This window comes from Gavialis gangeticus, unplaced genomic scaffold (genome assembly GCF_001723915.1).
Source record: "Gavialis gangeticus isolate Ggan-Ray unplaced genomic scaffold, GavGan_comp1, whole genome shotgun sequence".
Classification (NCBI taxonomy): Eukaryota; Metazoa; Chordata; order Crocodylia; family Gavialidae; genus Gavialis; species Gavialis gangeticus.
The window spans coordinates 33,105,880-33,124,054 of NW_017729026.1; the positions used below are offsets into that span (position 1 = coordinate 33,105,880).

Below are 18,175 nucleotides of genomic sequence, written 5' to 3' on the forward strand. Positions count from 1 at the left end.
CCCCCCCCCGACTTACTGGCAGAATGCTGCTCTCTCCAGGCTGCCTGGTTTCATTCCTGTAAATCAGCTATTGGATCGGTATCAAAAAACATGTCTGGTGGGTGTCTGAGTACCAGTTTCAAAACTAGAAGGCCCTTTCTAAACACTGATAAAGATGCACTCCTCCAAAGAGTGTTCTCTTTCAGAGTGTGGTATAGTTGTGGTAGATCGGGGTGGGCAAAATAGGACCTGCGGGCCAGATCCAGCCCGCCAAGTGATTCCTTCTGGGCTGTGGTGGGTCCCTTAGCCCCACCCAGCCCAGGCATGGGGGGCATATGAGGCCAACCCCACTCCGTGTGGAGGTGCTGCCTGGCATGGAGCACAGCTCACCCTATCCCCGCGCACAGCTTTTGGACTCGCTGAGTGCTGTAGTCCATGGGGCTGGGCAGAATGGGGGCTGCGTGGTGGCCAGACTCAGCTTCCCAGCAGCCCCAGCAGTGGCAGTTTACTCTGTCCTCACTTCTAGCTGCCGCTGCTAGTGCCTTTGATGTTGCTGCCAGACCCGGCCCCATTGCCTTGGCAACCAGACCTATCTGCCTCACACCCACCACTGGGGCTGCCAGATGGAGTGAGTGGGTGGGGTCTCAATAGAGACTGGCTCAGGACCCCCGCAGGCAGGGCATGCTCAGCCGGGCAGATGGCATGGGGCTGGGTTCAGTATTGAGATTGCAGGGCAGTGATAGTGTGAGACGTATCCGGGGCAGAGCCACGATCCACTTCCTGCACCTCCCTGCAATGGGCGCTGATTCTGTAAGCAGGGACCTGCAATCCCGGTTCTGTCTGCCCATCCTGCTGCTGGATACCACTCCCTGCCTGCCTGCAGCCCCATCCCATCTGACTGGCCAAGCATGCCCTGTTTGGGGGCAGGGGATCCCGGGCCAATCTCCATGGAGACCCTGCCCATCTACTTGCCTGCCCGCCCTCACTGTCTGGGGCTTCCAACAGTGGGTGAAGGGTGAACAAGCCCCAGGGCTGGATAGGATCAGTTGGCAGCTCCCCTGCCCACCACCACACCAGATGGTATAAACAGCCGTGATGAGGGGCCAAAGCTGGGTCAGCACTTCCCCTCTCTGCCCTAGTCCCACCCTCAACAGCTCAGCAAAACTCCTTAAATGACTGTCCAGCCCAAATAATCACCCATCTCCTATGGTAGATCCAGTACAATAAAAGCCAAGTCATTCCTCATGCCAATTTGTACTAGCTAAAATTGCTGGGAACATGCCATTTTCTTGGTTAGAAACTGCTAATAAACAGCTCCTTTCCCTCGTTCAGCAAGATGGATAGATGTAGATGTATTAACACATCTACCTTCTTGGAGAGGGTGTCACAAACCTATCCACAGGGTACCTCCAGAGCACTAAGTTTCTCCCTGCCATCCTGATACTTGTCCCAAGGAACAGACCAAGGCTTGCCCTGGGATAACTCCTTACTGCAAGCTGAATTGATTTCCAACATGATCGGAGTATAATAGGTTTCACTTTTTATTTGAGCCTGTTTTGTAACAGTGAAGTGCAGTGGCAGAGCAATTAAAGGGTCTCCTTATGGCTCCAGAAACCTGAGTACAAGCCCAGTTCTATGAGTCCTAAGTCTGAAGCCACCCATCATCAACTCAGGTATGAATGAATCACTCAGACTGAGGAGTCAGAGGTGGGTAGCTTTGGTTCTAGCTACATAAGTCCTTCCCAGCTGTTGGCTACAGAAACAGGCGTCCTTTAAACATATTAGTCCTGAGGCCTCCTAGACTTGGTTAGGACCTTTGACACTGTTACAGTAAATCTTCAACTTTCAAAGCAATCTTCTCACTAAGGTAAGCCCTGTTTTAATTAAAGAAAATTTACTACCAGCTGTTAATTTACAAGGTTTTTTCTAGTGGTATGTTTGCAAGTTGGTATATTTTTTTGTATAAATAAACACAGAAATCATGCAAGAAAGAAAAGATGTTAAACATACATGTTTCTTTAGCTTCACCTTCACTAACATAAATCCTTTACCCAGCAGTCATTTAATGTATTATTGTGATTGGAACAAAAGGGCAACAAAACACTATGCTGCACACAGGTTTCTTTCTGAGGAGGTGGTGAGACAAATACAAAACATGCGGTGTAAATTGTACTTGGTAGACAGGCCTCCCATTATGAAGATAGTAGTGTAAGAACTTGTAGAGGGAAATCTATCTGTCAGATTGTTGAAAGCATATGTCCTTTAATGGTGGTTAGACAGGACTGATATGGTCTATTTTGCCTTTTGTATGTTTGGCATTTGATATTTCTGTGGAGGGAACAAGACCTTTCACTTAAGCAAGTAAATAATATAATTCAAAAAGAAATTCTGCTGTGCTTTCCTGGCAGGAATTTGAATTTTCACCTCCTTTTCTCCCCTTCCTTCTGCCATTTGGTGAGCTGCTTCCCAGCAGCCATTTGCTGCTAGACTTCTAGGCTCTCTAACAAAGGTTTTTTATAAAGCACTATTGTTTGGCACTTAGCTTCCATCAGCATAAGACTTTCTTGTCCTAATGAGTGGGTGCTGGAATTATCTTTTCTAAAGGATTTCTTGATTATTTTTATCATGATTTTTCAATTATCCATAGCTGGTATGCTTTGTAGCTGTCACCTGTGTGAATTTTTACTTTACCAAGCTATTTTGGCTCTGCTTTGCAGGTAACACAAAATAGCCATAATGCAAATGCAGGATTACTAATATAAGAGTTTTTCTGCATAAGGATAAGCCTCAAATGACATAGAGATACTGTAACAGCTCTCCCTTTCACTCTTCCAGGCTTCTGGTAGATCCTATATGTATGAAAAGTAAGAGGGGTAGGTGACAAGGCTTCTGTTTTACTTTGTCATTGTTTGGCTGGAAGAATTGCCCTGAGAAGCATTGGTTACTTGTATAGATTTATATTTGGGAACAAGACAATGCTGGAACTGCCCCACTATTAGATGAGAAACACTTCCTGTAATATGCTGTACACTTTTCAGGCAGAAAGCCCAGAGTTTAGGTCTTCATGTGTCGGGTAATCTGAGAACTAGAATGCAGTAAGGAATGATTGTCCCATTGTTAATTCTTGGTTTAGGCTCCTTGGCACTAAGGAGTAACATCCGTGTCCTATGGAAGTCAACAGAAGTTTTGCCATGGACTTCAGTACAGCTAGGATTTCATCCCATGTTTCAAGAAGATAAAGTCAAGGTTTTCGAGCTCTGGATGTATGAAGTTAGGTTTTTAGGGATTGTTTTAAGGAAGGGCTGAGGACTGGTAATTCTTGTTAAAGTCACTGGATGTTGTCAGTGCTCAGCCCCACTGAAAATCAGGTCCCTTTTATTTATGTAAGTAAGGATTTGCATGATTTATTTTTCAGAAACACCTAGATATTACATTTTTTTCTAGGACAGGGGTCGGCAACATTTTTGGCTAGAATGCCAAAAACACCCCAACCTCGTCTGATGCCTCAACTTGGTGTGCTTGAGGCAGATGGCAGGAGAGCTGTGAGGTCTCAAACTTCTTTACTGGTGGTGGGTACATATGTGCCTCCAGGCCCATGACAGGGGATGGGGCTGGGGCTCCATTGCCTCGTCCCCTTCTGGGCCATGTGCCCTGAGGCTCCAGAGCCTGGTCCAGTTTTTTGCAGCCTCCTTGCTGGGTACTGCAGCTGCCCAAAACCCAGACCAGCTATGGCAGGCAGCCGGGAAGCTGCAAACAGCTGCCCTGAGCTCTGGCCTGGCTCTGTGGCTGGCAGCAGCTAGATACCTGTCTTGGAGCAAGCACCGGGGGAAGGACTGGGGTTGCACTGCCCCAGGCCCTTTCATGGCTGTGTGTGCCTCAGGGCATGCATGCAACCACCACCAACCACAGAACAGGGTCAGGGCTCTGAACCCCAGTACACTGGTTGCAGCATCCCAGCTGCCTACCACATCTGGCCCAGGCTCTGGGCAGCTGTTGCCTGCCACAGAGCCCAGGCTACTCACAGCAGGGCTTACAGTCTCCCCATCGCCTGCTGCAAGCAGCCCGAGGTCCATGGCTGGTGGCAGCTGCCCAGAGCCTGGGCCAACTGTTTTATGCCAAGGAAAATGGCCTTGTGTGCCAGGGGTTGCTGACCTCTGTTCTAGGATGTATTAAACTTCAACAACTGTATTAGATTCCTCCAAATATTGTAGTGTGGTTTTAAACCATCTGGGCTTTGTGAATGGTAATTTAGATGGGCAAATTTCAAATATTGCTTCTTCACAAACTTCAAAATATATGTTAAATAAAAACTAAGGAAGAATCTTTATTTCATGGGTAATAGGGACAAGGTTTTGTAAAATAAGGTTGAAAAGTTGAATATCAATTTATTGGAAGTTCTTTTTCATTTTTACTGTAGCAATAGGTGACAGTCTAATGAATAGTTTAGCTATTACATGTTTCTGGTCCAAGCACACAAGGACAGCGGGAGGAATGTAGTAAGTGATCTTGAAACGGGTTGTGAAAGACATGTTTTAAATAACTAGAGTCTTTCTAAGAATAATTAACTTAGTGTGACTTATGAGATGTTTTCAAGTACCATGAATTAATTACTCTTTCTTTACAGCTATAAAATCTACCTATTATCTGAGGGAAATTATTTCATCTGAAAAAGCCAAACTTATCATTTTTAAATTGGATTTTAATTGTAATTCTCATTGTCATGGATGAGAGAGTTATCAAATTTATTTAAAGGTTTCTAGATAAGCAAATATTGTTCATAGTTTTGAAAATGGGTTTAGTAGTAGTTATTTTGTCTATAGTAGTATTAGACACACTTTGCTATAAAAGTTCTGTACCTTTATATGCCACTAATTTTAAATAGAACCATTTTTTTAATGAGTTCAACATTTCTCCTACTACTTTTTGTAGTTCCATTATCACATATCCCTACTTTTTTTAATATTTTCACACACAAAAGGAAAATGCGTGGTTAACTTACTGTATAGGTTTTAAAACTACACATATGATAGCTGTGATTTTTCATTCCATATGTCATTATCAATATCTGCACCATTCCATGTAGCTAGATATTTGTGAATGATAAAGCAATTCTGTCTTCAACCACCATCACTGGCATCCTTTTTATACTACACAAAAAGCTAAAATACTTAAGCCATCTCTGCTCCTGCCCAGTTACTGAGGACTATAGCAAAAGACACTGTCACCTCAAAGGATGAAATGGATAACTAAAACCTTTCCTTCTTAAGGACTATCTGTGTTTCATAAACAACTGAGTGACAGGTCTCCTATGCTATAAATGAACCTTTATTTTAACAAAATAATGTTTTATACTCATTTCTTATATTTAAAAAATATATTAGGCAAAAGAAAGAAGACTTGTAAAGGAATAGGGAAAAGGGGGGTTAGTCTAGTTGAGCCACTATGAGTGAATTTACAGGTCATCTTACACAAGCATTTTCCCATGTTCATTTACAGAGCTCTACCCATTAACTATACCCAGAAGTTACCTATACAGTATTCTTAATACTTGTTTTGCAGGGAGTCAAAGTTAGGTAAAGAATATGGATATTGCCCTGAATATTTTTGAGACCATGCAATCTATCTATCTAGCTATCTGTAATGTAAGGATGATGCTCTATTGCTTGTCATTCATAGAACAGATTGATGTACTGTTTATGGAATAGGTAGTTGTGCCAGACAAAAATTATTTCTCCCAGGGTTAGGTTAAGTTATAGGGAAAATGGGCCTAGGATTTCATTTCCTGGAGTCATGCTACTTTGTAAGAAACAACGTTTTTGTTAGTTCTTGTGGTTGTGTAAAAAACTTGAAAATAAAAATAATGCAGTGATGCCTACAGACAGCCTTAAACAATAATTCAGAAAAGTGTAGTAGAGAGCCCCATATTTCTCAGTAGAACTCCTAATAGCCTATTCCTTTTGAAGGTTCCTCCAACATGGACTCATTAGAAAATGGTATGTGTGGCAGGAAAATAAAACTATATGGTCCTACACATCCAGCTGCTAGTACTGTGGAGCTGTGCATGCTGCTGCCACTGTGCTTCTTTGAGGGGTGACTTGAGCTATGGTAAGGGGAAGAAACCTGCTACTGCTCTGGTGATATGCCACTGTTGTGCTGGAGGGAAAGGGTGCCTCATACTTCTGCCCTTTTTGAAGAGAAATGGGTTTGGCCTGTGACTGCAAGGGATGACAGAACCATAGGTTCATCCAGGAGATGCTATACTTAAAACTTAAGGTTGCCATAGTAAAGTGAGTAAAACACTGGCTTGCATCCATGGATGCTTCTCAAGCCAATCCCAAGATGTCATTCTCCCATTGTATTTGGTCTTGGTGAGGCCGCAGCTGGAGTACAGCATCCAGTTTTGGGCTCCACAATTCAAAAAGGATGTGGAGAAGCTTGAGAGAGTCCAGAGGAGAGCCACGCACATGATCAGAGGTCAGGAAAACAGACTTTGATGAGAGGCTGAGAGCTATGGGACTGTTCAACCTGGAGAATCACGGGCTCAGGGGTGATCTGGTGGCCACCTATAAGTTTATCAGGGATGCTTACCAGGATCTGGGGGAATGTCTGTTCACCAGAGCACCCCAAAGGATGACAAGATCAAATGGTCACAGAATGCTCCGTGACTGTTTCAGGCTGGAGATAAGAAAGAACTTCTTTATCATCCGAGCCCCCAAGGTTTGGAATAGACTGCCACTGGAGGTGGTTCAAGCACCTACTTTGAATGGCTTCAAGAGACATTTGGGTGTTTATCTTGCTGGGATCCTATGACCCCAGCTGACTTCCTGTCCCTGGGGTAGGGGGTGGACCTCAAGAACTTCCAAGGTCCCTTCTAGCCTTAATGTCTATGAAATCTGTAAAATAACATAGAGCCTATTTAGAGCCAGATTTTTTCCTGCAGTGGGTTAAGTTTTTGACATGCTTTGCTTAGGGAAATGTTCAGGGCACAGGGAAATGGGAGAAAAGGCACAAAGCATAAGGGAATAAAGGGAAAAGTCAGAAGAGCCAGTTTAGAGAGTGAAAACAATTTGGTCAATAAACAAACGTAGTAAAAATTGCCCTTTTCACTGAGGGTGGTAAATGTGCAAGACTTTAAGTTTTGAAAAAAAGCCAGCTGCATGGGCAACTGGTGCCACCTTAGTCGGGGGGGCATGTGCCCCTCCCAACAACTGGGGGGGTTCCCCCCACAGCCAGTCTCGCCGACGGTGGGTTGGGGGTCCCCTGCAACTGATCGCAAACTGGCCACAGCACTCCCGCTCCCCGGCCAGCACTCGCGGGGGGAGCACTGGCGCTCCCACCTGCCCCTCCACCCATCTTCTAAGCGGTGAGTGTGGCCTGTGAGGGGGTGCACCGGTGCTCTCAAGGGGTGCATATGCACCCCCATGTACCCCCTACGCATCGCTACTGCTGCTCTGAAATATGAGAATGCAGATTTCTTTAGAAATGAGCCTGAGAGGTGAATTAAGTTATATCAGATCTTCATAAAATGTCATTCTTCAACCAGAAGTGTGTCCTTTTTGTTGTTTTAAGGTTATAAATGCTTGAATATAAGGGTCCTGATGCTCAATGACAGCCCCTTTGCACAGCTTTGACAGCAGAACAAACTCTTAAAATGAGATGAAATTACGTTTACAAGCACTTCAAGAGTGTGTTGCAAAGGGTAGTATATCACCAGATGTGCCTTTTCAAGAGTATAGCACTGCTGTTGCATTCCTATAATATTGACAATAGTTCTCTTTAGTCTTGCCCTTTTCCCAGATATAGCATGTGGAATCTTGTTATAAAATGTAAGGAGATTTGATGGTGCTGGTGTTATCAATGTTTTCCCTAAAGTCCATTTATTTATTTGCCATGTTGTTATCATCCATGTACTATAGTGTAGATTTACACTCATTCTTACAGCATATTAGCAATGGTTACTGTACTATAGCTAACATAGTTAGATCCCCACCCCGGCCCTGATAAAGCAAAAAATAGTAGAACCCTATTGTGAACATTATTATGAAAGCAGTCAGTGCCTAAAATTAGTGATGCAATACCATCACTGGAAACTCTTCTTTTTAGGGCTTGCCCTGTCAAGTTTACCTTAATCTTTCAGATAGAAGCGCTTCCCATTATTAGTCATATGAATAAACCACTGGGTTTACGTTAGAGATAATACAGAATTTAAGTTGAATTGGTTGTTGAAAATAGTCTATTCGAGGAAGCTTAAATAGCTTCACATATCTCAGTATCTCACTGAATTGATTTTTTTTCCCCTCCCATTTGTTCATCTTGGGGAAAAGTAATCACTATTTTAGAAAAGATAGTTGGAGTGGAACACTTCTAAATTTTGAATGCCAGTGTCACCTTGACACACTGTTTTTCTTTGATGTCTTTTCATTTAAAGAACTGTTGTTTAATCTTCACTGATGACAGCAGAGAAAAACCCTTTAAAATCAGTCTTCAGCCAGTTGTTTTAAAAGCTCTTGGTTAGAAAGGGGGAGGGAAATTACTGGCAGTCTATAGTCCGAGGGAAATGAGTGATCTGCCAACGCCAGTCATTTATGGGAAACACTAGAGGGTCAGCTCCTTAGCCAGTATAAAAAACTCCATTGGAGTCAGCAAAAATTTAGACTTTCCCCTGAAAACTTCCTTTCCAGACAACTTAATCTCTTCAGAAATACTTCAACAAAGCAGTTTACCACTATGATCCCCATACCCCCAAAAGAAATGTTAGATTTATAACTTAATGAGTTCAAGTGCTGATTTCACTAGTGACAGGTTGTGGTTGTGCCAGTAACTTGAAATGTGATGTTTTAAGATATGCAAAATCCTAGGTGAATTATTCCTAAATTTCACAGTTGCATCTGCTGATAAGTGGAATAAAAATGACATCTAGAACATTTATATAAGTTTTCTGTAAAGGTTCCCAGAGGCGTACTTAATTTCACTGGTGAACTTTTTTTGCATTTGTTTAGCCACAATTAAACAAAAATTAAAATTGATTTTTTTTTTAAGTGAGATGCCATCATAGGTTTCCATGTTTCACTTTAAAGCCAGTGCTCACATTAAAGGTACTTACTAAATACCATGTGTTATAGAGGATCATGTTTCTGTTGAGGCTCATCAGATAGTTATAAAAATAGATCATGTTGAGTATTCAGCATGGTTCATAAAACATGATAGTGTCTTGCTTTCCTTTGGAAACAGAACGATCGAAAACATGTAGCAGTATGCCAAAAATTGTGTTACACTTTTATTTCTTTTGAGTTCTAATTAAAATAGAAGCTGTAAATAATGACAATAAAAAGTTCAGCCCCAAGATATAATTTCTTGAGTTAATAAAAACTAAAAGTTTTAGCACAGGCATTTGTTCTTTAAGCACATACTGTAAACAAATTTGTTTGTTTTTAATTTTTGGAGTTGGGGTATTCTTGATACAGATCATTAAAACTATTTTTTAGAAATGTGAATTAGTCAAGCAAAATCACCAGTAACAGAAATAAAATATTCTTCTACCCATCTTGCAAAATCTTTGTGCTTGTTAAAATGAAACAATGAAGCTGAATTCTTGATGGCTGAAATCTCTTTACATGTATAACAAATAGAGCTGTGCAAAGTGCCACAACACTGCCTCAAAACCAGTCTTGTGGGATCATTTCTCAGAACTTTAAATATATCAAAATAACTGGCTTTAGTTCATGTTTTTGTTATTTTGGTGCATGTCTGTTCAACTTTTTATTTGCTTGAATTAAGTGCCTTGCATTGATTTGTCTTTACTTGGTTTTAGCTAAATCAGAATAGCATTCTCTTAATCCTAAATAAGAGTATCCACTGGTAGATTTGTGTCAAAATAGCAAAAGGTACAAATTAAAATGAATTAAATTATTTCACTGTAAGTACGTATAGACATGTCCTAGCAGTAAGACTCCACGGAGTTCAGAATTCAGCAAGCTGAAAACAAAATTTAGGTTAGGAACAGACCTTGCATTTGTTCCTGGATAAGTTGTGCCCCTGTTTGTCCCAGAATAAAAATATCCTGGAATTGGCACGTACATGTCTTCCTTCTAATCGGAGTGTAATGAGCAGTTAAATGTAGTACCGCTTTTCTGCCATTGATTCACCAATGAAATCCCAGGATAACTGTTCGGGCATACTTAGCAATATCCTGGAATAAGCTGTTACTACCTCTTAGACAGGAAACTTCCCAGAATTTGTCCCAGAATAACCGACATGGATATCTGTACCATTGCACCTTGTCCTGGGATAAATGTGATGTCTGTGTGCAGTGTTAAGGTATTTTTTTTAACTAAATGAACACTGATTTTCTTGGAGCAGATATCCTTATACTCAGTTCATAAAGACCAGCAGTTCTTAACTTGTACCTGAGAGCTCTTGGGTGGTTTATGGAGGTCTAGCTTGTTCTATGGTGTTAGCACTTCTTGTTGCCAGTTACCTACTTCCTTTGAAACGTGGCTGAAAATACGTTACAATACTTTCCTCGTTACTTTTTTCAAGCCTGTGACTTATGCAGTTGCCCTGGAACACTAAGAAATCAGAAATGGAAGGTCAGGTAGTCTTCACCTGAGATGACAAGTTAATATTTAATCCATCCAGTGGAAATCTGAGAACCCCTTATATCACCAACTAAACATCAATTCCATACTAACAGCTTTCACTCTCTCCTAACCTGAGGCTAGATTTGAATCTGTTACCAAGGGTATGATGGACTCAGCCTGTCTTTACCAGCCCATCCACCGTTTTGCTCACCAGTTTTTTCAGTAAAAGTTAACCTGACACTTTTCTTCTTCACTTTGATTTGACTTGATCAGAATTAGACATTTCTAAGCTTTGTGATGGCACTCAGTGCACAGCTTTTGCTATAATGGAGAACACAGTAGCTAAGGTTGACAAGTAGCGCATATCTTACATGACACTTGCACATCATACGGCCCTGTCCAGTATTCCCACATTGCCACAGAAGCTTCATGAATACAGCTGAACTGTGGGGAGGCAGCATGCATGTTGTTGCTGTACTGCATTTCTGCCACTTTGGATCTGCTGTAGTGTCTGAGCAGGTAACTCCTCCAGTTTCCTTCATGCTGCTCCACTGGCCTGCTGGATTCCAGCAAGGGAGGGAGCAAATTAAAAGAGTAGGCTGCTTTAGTGAAAGTAGCTACAACAGCAAGGGCAAGCTGGGACAAAACATGATGGAGCTCAATTCTGGCCCTGACTTACCTACTTCAGAAAGATCTTACCAACTTATTTTCCTAGGGAGTTTTTAGACAATTCAAGCTGCCAGCCATATAGTACCCAGACTCACCCAGACATTAACCTTTCAACTCCCAGAAATCTCAACATCTATCTGACAGCTCCTAACAAGCCTATCTTTAACTGCAAATGTATATGCTCCCTGCTGTACCTTGGCCAGGCAGGGCATGGATTATTGGCTGTAATGTATGGTTATTATGTTGATTGACTGCTTAAATAATTTTCATAAAATGTTATGTATGGAGCTCTACAGATCTTCTCTGGGTAGGTCTGTACTGTGGTCATTCACTTTCAGATGTCAGCTTACCTTTATAGATGGACGGTGTCCACACTGCAGTTACTGTAGCATATGTAGACATCCTTCTGTTTGTTAGCAAGGCAGGGGAGGATGAAGGCTGCCTGCTGCAGGGATTGGGGCTCCCCACCCTGCTGCCCTCCCCACAAGGGTCCCAGCAGGCACAGTTGTGCAGAGTTGTGCCCTCTGCTACTGCTGGGTGGGCAGGGAGTGCCTTACCTTGGCAGAGTGGCTAGTGCGGGGCTCCCAGTGGTGGCAGCAACTCCAAGCCTTCCCACGCCTCTTTTCTCTCCCAAGCCAGGTCCCATCCATTGGTTCGAGGCCCTTGGGGGAAGGGCAGCAAGGTAGGAAGCCCCAAGCCTTGCAGTAGGCAGCCTACATCCTCCCCAGCCCTGCACACAAATCTGGGGAAGCACATGCTTTCCTCCCCCCAACCGGTGCATCACCTCTGCTGCTCAACGTCTCCTCGGAAATGCACACAGCAACAGCGACCCAGCCCCTCAGCTGTCCCCTCAGCTACCCAGCCCCTCAGCTGCCCGTGGCTCCATCCCACTCCCCCAGCTGGACCCCATCACTGCATATTCCCAGCTAAGCCCCAGACACTGCACCAGCTGGGCAGCACCTCCAGCCCAGCCACCAGCCCTGCCCCACTTCCTCCCTCACCATGGCTGCCTCAGTCTGGCCCCCTACTTTACCTCTGCCTCTCCCCCCCTCACTCACCATACACTTACGTGCAGACAGCTGCTCTCCACCACTGCCTGGCTGTATTACTGGCCATGTGCATGTGTGCACATGCATGTAGCTTCTCCTGTGTCCTGCTCCCCCCAGCCCCAAGGAGTGCCTTGTAGGCTGGAACTCTGCCAGCCTGTAAAGAGAAACCTGCCGTTTCCCATATTTCTCTCCTTCAAAGGAGAAAATCCTCATTTTTCCATGGAAAACCCAGATCCCTCATGATTAACTTCCTCGAGTTTTAACCACCTTAAAAAAAATCTTGGTAGAATTATTCTGACAGCCGGAAGTCAGGAAGGCCAACTGTACCTTGTCATGCATCCACAGATGCATCTCAGGCAGGTCTAAGGAGGTGATACTCCCCCTCTATGCAGCGCTGGTCAGGCCGCAGCTGGAGTACTGCGTCCAGTTCTGGGCACCGCACTTCAAGAGAGATGTGGACAACATGGAGAGGGTCCAGAGGAGGGCCACTCGCATGATCAGGGGGCAGCATGGCAGGCCCTATAGGACCTGAACCTGTTCAGCCTCCACAAGAGAAGGCTGAGGGGGGATCTGGTGACCTGTTACAAACTAGTCAGAGGGGGCCAGCAGGCACTGGGGGAGTCCCTGTTCCCCCAAGCACTTCCAAGAGTGACTAGAAATAACTGTCTCAAGCTGGCAGAGGGTAGATTCAGACTACACATCAGGAGGCGCTACTTCACTGTCAGGGTGGCTAGGATCTGGAACCAACTTCCAAGCGAAGTGATGCTGGCTCCTACCCTGGGGGTCTTTAAGAGGAGGCTAGATGTATACCTTGCTGGGGTCATTTGACCCCAGTACTCTTTCCTGCAATGGCAGAGGGTCGGTTTGATGATCTGCTCAAGTCCCTTCTGACCCTACCAATTATGAAACGTTGGCAGGGCCAAATGGGATGCAGTTGAGGGTACTGAAATAACAGCCTGAGGTAATTTCAGAGCTGTTGGCTATCCTTTTTAAGAATTCATGAAGGTCAGATGAGGACCCAGATGACAGGCAAAGGGCAAACACAGTGCTCATCTTTAAGAAAGAGAAGAAAGAATATCATGGGAACTACAGACCAGTCAGCCTGACCTCTATACCTGGACAGATCATGGAACAGGTTCTCAAGGAATCCATTTTGAAGCACCTATCCCCAAAGTCACTTTTAATTCATTAAAAGTCCAGATAAACTATGATTATTGACTTTGAGGAGTGTGGAAGAGGAAGCGATTTTGTCCTCAATAAATTCACAAAACTTTATCAGGCACATTAATCTTCCTTTTATGAGGCTGTGTTAACTGACCATTACTAAATTATATGTATACGGCTGTTTAATAGTCTTTATCCTTGTCAGTGAATTCATTAAGAATTTGTATTAAGAACATCTTAAGCCATTCATTGTGTGTGAAAGTGACTCTTTTTTTGGCTGGGGACAAATGTTGTTCATACAAATGTAGTAATAGTGGTGAAACTAATGTTGGAATAACCCTCAGCCAACCCATGGTTACTGATGATAAAATAATTATTTTCATTCATAAATATGCTACCAGAGATTTAAGAATAAAGCCTGTCACTCATGGCTAAAATATGCTTTTAAGCCTCCTAGTAAATTTGATGGGAAAACTCTCATTGACTCGGCTGCAAAATCAATCCTTTACAGAGGTGTATTTTGTTGATCCTTGCTTAAATACTTGTACAGTGTCATAAAGCCACAAATTATTGAGTAGTAACCTTGTCTTTGGCAGGCTATTCCTATCTGTTTGATGTAAGCTTATTTCTTTTTCATGCTGCAGCTGCATGATCTCAAGTTTTGGAATGTACTCCTTAAAAGAATCATTTGTCAGCTTCTGATAGCTTCTGCCTGTGTGTTCTTTTGCAAGATTACTAAAACAGTTCCCTTGTTGCCTTCTTGTATTTCCCCATATTTTCATAATGCAACCTACAGTCTTTTTCCAGTTGTCTGTGTAGTTTATCATATTCCTCTATAATATTTTCATGATACCTGTGTGGAAGCAGTAGTCAGGGTGAACAGAAATGGCAGGATTTCATCCTTAATAAGATATTTGGTTTCACTTATTATAAGGTTTTCATCCTCAATGTTATATTGTTACTAGAATTATTAATCAAGTAACAGACCATTTCACATCCCCGTGGATCATGATAGCCATTCTCTATTTTTGCAGAATTAAAGTATTAAATGTTAGCAGAGATGCTCCAGTCTGTGACTATGCCCAGATTTTTTTCCATATACAGCAAAAGCCTAGTAATTATGTGCGATTTCCAAGTTCACAAATAATCACAGCATCTTTCTTCTTTATTATCATAGGTGTTCTACCCTAGCAGAGATGGTACCAAGATCCCAATGTTTATTATCCACAAGAAGGGAATTAAATTGGATGGTTCTCATCCTGCTTTCTTGTATGGCTATGGTGGCTTCAACATATCTATTACACCAAGCTACAGGTAAGCAGCCTATTTTTGACAAACATCTGTTCTTAATATGTTCTTCTAAACTATCTGGTACTTGCCAGAAAAGATAGTGAACTGGCTTATCCACTATATGAAAGGAAAGATAGTGGACTGGCTGATCACATATTCTAACCCAGCATGGCAGATCACATATTTTTCCATGCCTTTACACATAACTAATTAGCTTATAATACTGAAAAAGATGCAGAACATATCTAGTTTGTGTCCTCTTTCAAACATGTTCAGCCATATGGTTCCTTTACACCAATAACTATGTACATTTTGTTTTATCTTCTAACAAAAAAAAGCATTTTCTAAGTGCATAGAGGGATGTGTGAGACATGTCCCAGAGATTTGACAATGGGAAAAACATTTTATAATTGAAAAGTAAAATAAAATATGGTGTGCACTGTAACACAATAAAAATACAAACTACCAATAAAGTATCACAGGGTTTTCTGTGACAGGAAGATAAGAGTTGTACACCTAGCTCAGGTTATAAATTCTCCATCAGTAATACTATTCCTAATCTCCTTGGACAATTCTGGGTACATCAGTTTTGGCTGAGTCTTCAGAAACATCCAAGAAATGTCGCTTTCGGGCTTATAAAGAGCCTTCTGGGTCTCTGATGACTATTTAGCATAAAATGCACAATCCTTGGAGCAGGATCAGAACCCTGCTACCTGTCCCTTAGTCCTTGGGGTACAGCATTATAATCCACTCTTTTACTCAGTGAATATCTGTTTTTAATCTGTCTCCAAAGATCTAAGTGTAATCATATGCCATCCTGCTTCAGACCCTAAAAATACATTAACACAAAATATGTGTGAACCCTGCTTCTTCTCAGCACTTCTTTTTTTGAGTTAGTCTTAAGGCTAATATGAAAGCAAGTTACAAAAGTAGACATATTAATGTTTTTTCAGGGACTTAAGCAAGGTGGAATGGGATAACACTTCAATATTTAAGTGCCATGTACATGCCTAATAGGTGGAACAGAATCAAGCACTAACATCCTTTGAGTCCTTGAAAGAAAAACATGAGATTTAAGTTTAAGTGTACCATACGTCTAAGGCCATTGGTAAACTAGGGTTCTAAAAAGTATCTTTCCTGTTCAGTCATACAAATATCTGGGTACAGAGTATAGAGAGTAAAGTAGGAATTGTACCTCACTGCCAAGATACCCAAGTACCTAAGTCACATGACATTCTACTTCACCTTTCATTAATTCTTTGCATCTAAATTCCTTGCACAGCTACATTTTTGCCCAGTGTGACTATATTTTTCCAGCATTGCTACACAAGAACACATCCAGACAAGCATGGCCATGCAGTATGTGGCACCGCAAATGTGTCCACAGAACCACATACCACACAGTCAGGTGTTCTCCTCGCTGCAAGGGTGTGCTACCCATGCATGCGCTACTCCAGGGTTTTTTTCCATGTTTTTTTTTTTTACCCTTGGATATCCATCCTGCTTCAGACCCCTGGATATCCAGGGTTCAAAAAAACCCACAGGAAAAAAAAGTGGAGCAGCGCACACACGGGCAGTGTGCACCGCTGAAAAGCTGAGCTGAGCCACCTGGAGCTGCGCTGCGGCTGCCAGCCAGGCTCTGCGTAGCAGGATCTCAGCTGCTGCAGCTCCGGGAGGCCCCCAGGACCCCGGGCAAAGCTACTGGGGCTAGCACAGCCTCCCCTACAAAGTGCGCATGGCACAAGTGTTCCCCAGGGACAAGTAGCTGTGGTGCAAGGTATGCTGCTGCTGCTTGTCTCCAGGGAACCAAGTGTCCTCATTCATCTGGACACGACCCAAGTGTCTACCTCCATTAATGCTGTGATTCAGCATTGCTAGAGGCCACAAGTTTGACACTAAACTTAGTGGGGAGGGTTGTGCACACCATTTTTCTAGTGACCTAGTGACTAGGTTAGGTTAAGAAAAAAAGAAGGAAAGAGTAGGAGGATCCACCCACCTTTTATATTAACAGTTTTTAAGGGACTTGAGCAAGATGGAGTAGAATCACACTTAGGCACTTAAATCCACTTACATGGTGGAATAGAACCTGGTCCTAGATGTCTAGTGGACAAGGTAGAATTTAGCCCTAAGAGGGGAAGTGCGTGTTTATTTTATGCAAATTAATGCACCATAGATCAGGAGCTGTGATTTCAGAACATGACTTCTAATCTATTTCATAGTTTTTGAACCGCAAACAGCAAAGCACTTGACCCATTCAGTAATCTTGTAAAATGGAGCCAATGTGTACTTCAGCAGAACCTGAACTTTTACAGGCATAGAAATGACATTGTGATTGTCTTACAGCTTTCAGTACAGAGCAAATAGTGTTAGACACAAATTCTCTGAGGAAAAAGAAAATAAATGGGATGTACAGAATGAAAGGAAGTTCTGCAGACAGTAAATGTGCAACTTACCAGCACAAAAATAATCTATTAAACTGCCCCCTTAAACTTGCATACACTCTTAAGTTACAGTAACTAGCTTTATGCTACTATTCTTGCATTAAAGTCAGCACATCTCATAAAATCCTTTACCAGCCTTCTTCCATGGGTTACTGTGATTATATACCCAGATAACATTTACAATTTCTCATCTTCGTACAAAATATGTTGAAGAATGATGGACCTGTCTGTATGCATCATTAGATTATCTGAATGCTTTTTACAGCTGTTCCAAAGCTATGTTTTTAATTTCCCGTGCATTGTATAAGACAATAATACAACCTTATTTGAAGAAGTTATCCATTCAGATGAGGTTTAACCACTGATTTATCACAGTTCATAGTAGGATGAAGAGGAGAAAGTCACACGAGTGCTGAAGGCCCACTGTCCCATATTAGACTTTAAAAAAGAAAAGTTTACATCTATGCATTTAAATTCTCATAAAGTAAAACAAGAACACACATTCAGTTCTCTATACAGGAGAGGCAGGCAAAATACAGCCCGCAGGCTAGATCCAGCCCACTACACCATTCTATCCGGCCCACAGGGCCTCTAAAAAATTTACTAAATTAATATTTATTTGCTCCCAGCTGCCTGTCAAAGCTGACAGGACCCGGGGGCAATAGGACCCAGAGGGAGCCCTCAGCGGGCTTGCAGGCTTGAACAACTCAGCCCCACTCACCCCCAGCCAGTCCCCTGATTTCCTGTACCCTGTCCTGCTGCAGCACCACGTGGCTATGACTCCTGGATACATCACCGGACTGCGGAGCATGCGGGACCACACTGGTACAGGGAGAGGGGGTGGTGTGTGTGTGTGCAGGCTCGGGGGCAGAGTGTGTGTGTAAATACAGGCTCAGGGACAGTGTGTGTGTATGCAGACTTGGGGGCAGTGTGTGTGTCTGTGCATGTGTGCAGGCTTGGGGGCAAAGCGTGTGTGTGTGTGTGTGTGTGTGTGTGTGTGTGT

At 42.8% G+C, this 18,175-nt stretch overlaps 1 protein-coding gene across 1 annotated transcript in view; it reads left to right on the top strand.

The window, feature by feature from the left end:
- PREP (prolyl endopeptidase) overlaps positions 1 to 18,175 on the top strand; it is a 211,945-nt gene that overhangs the window by 164,429 nt on the left and 29,341 nt on the right. Inside the window, exon 11 of the mRNA XM_019520156.1 lies at positions 14,619 to 14,755. Within this exon, the coding sequence (XP_019375701.1) occupies positions 14,619 to 14,755 (137 nt within the window). The remainder of the gene's footprint in view (positions 1 to 14,618; positions 14,756 to 18,175) is intronic.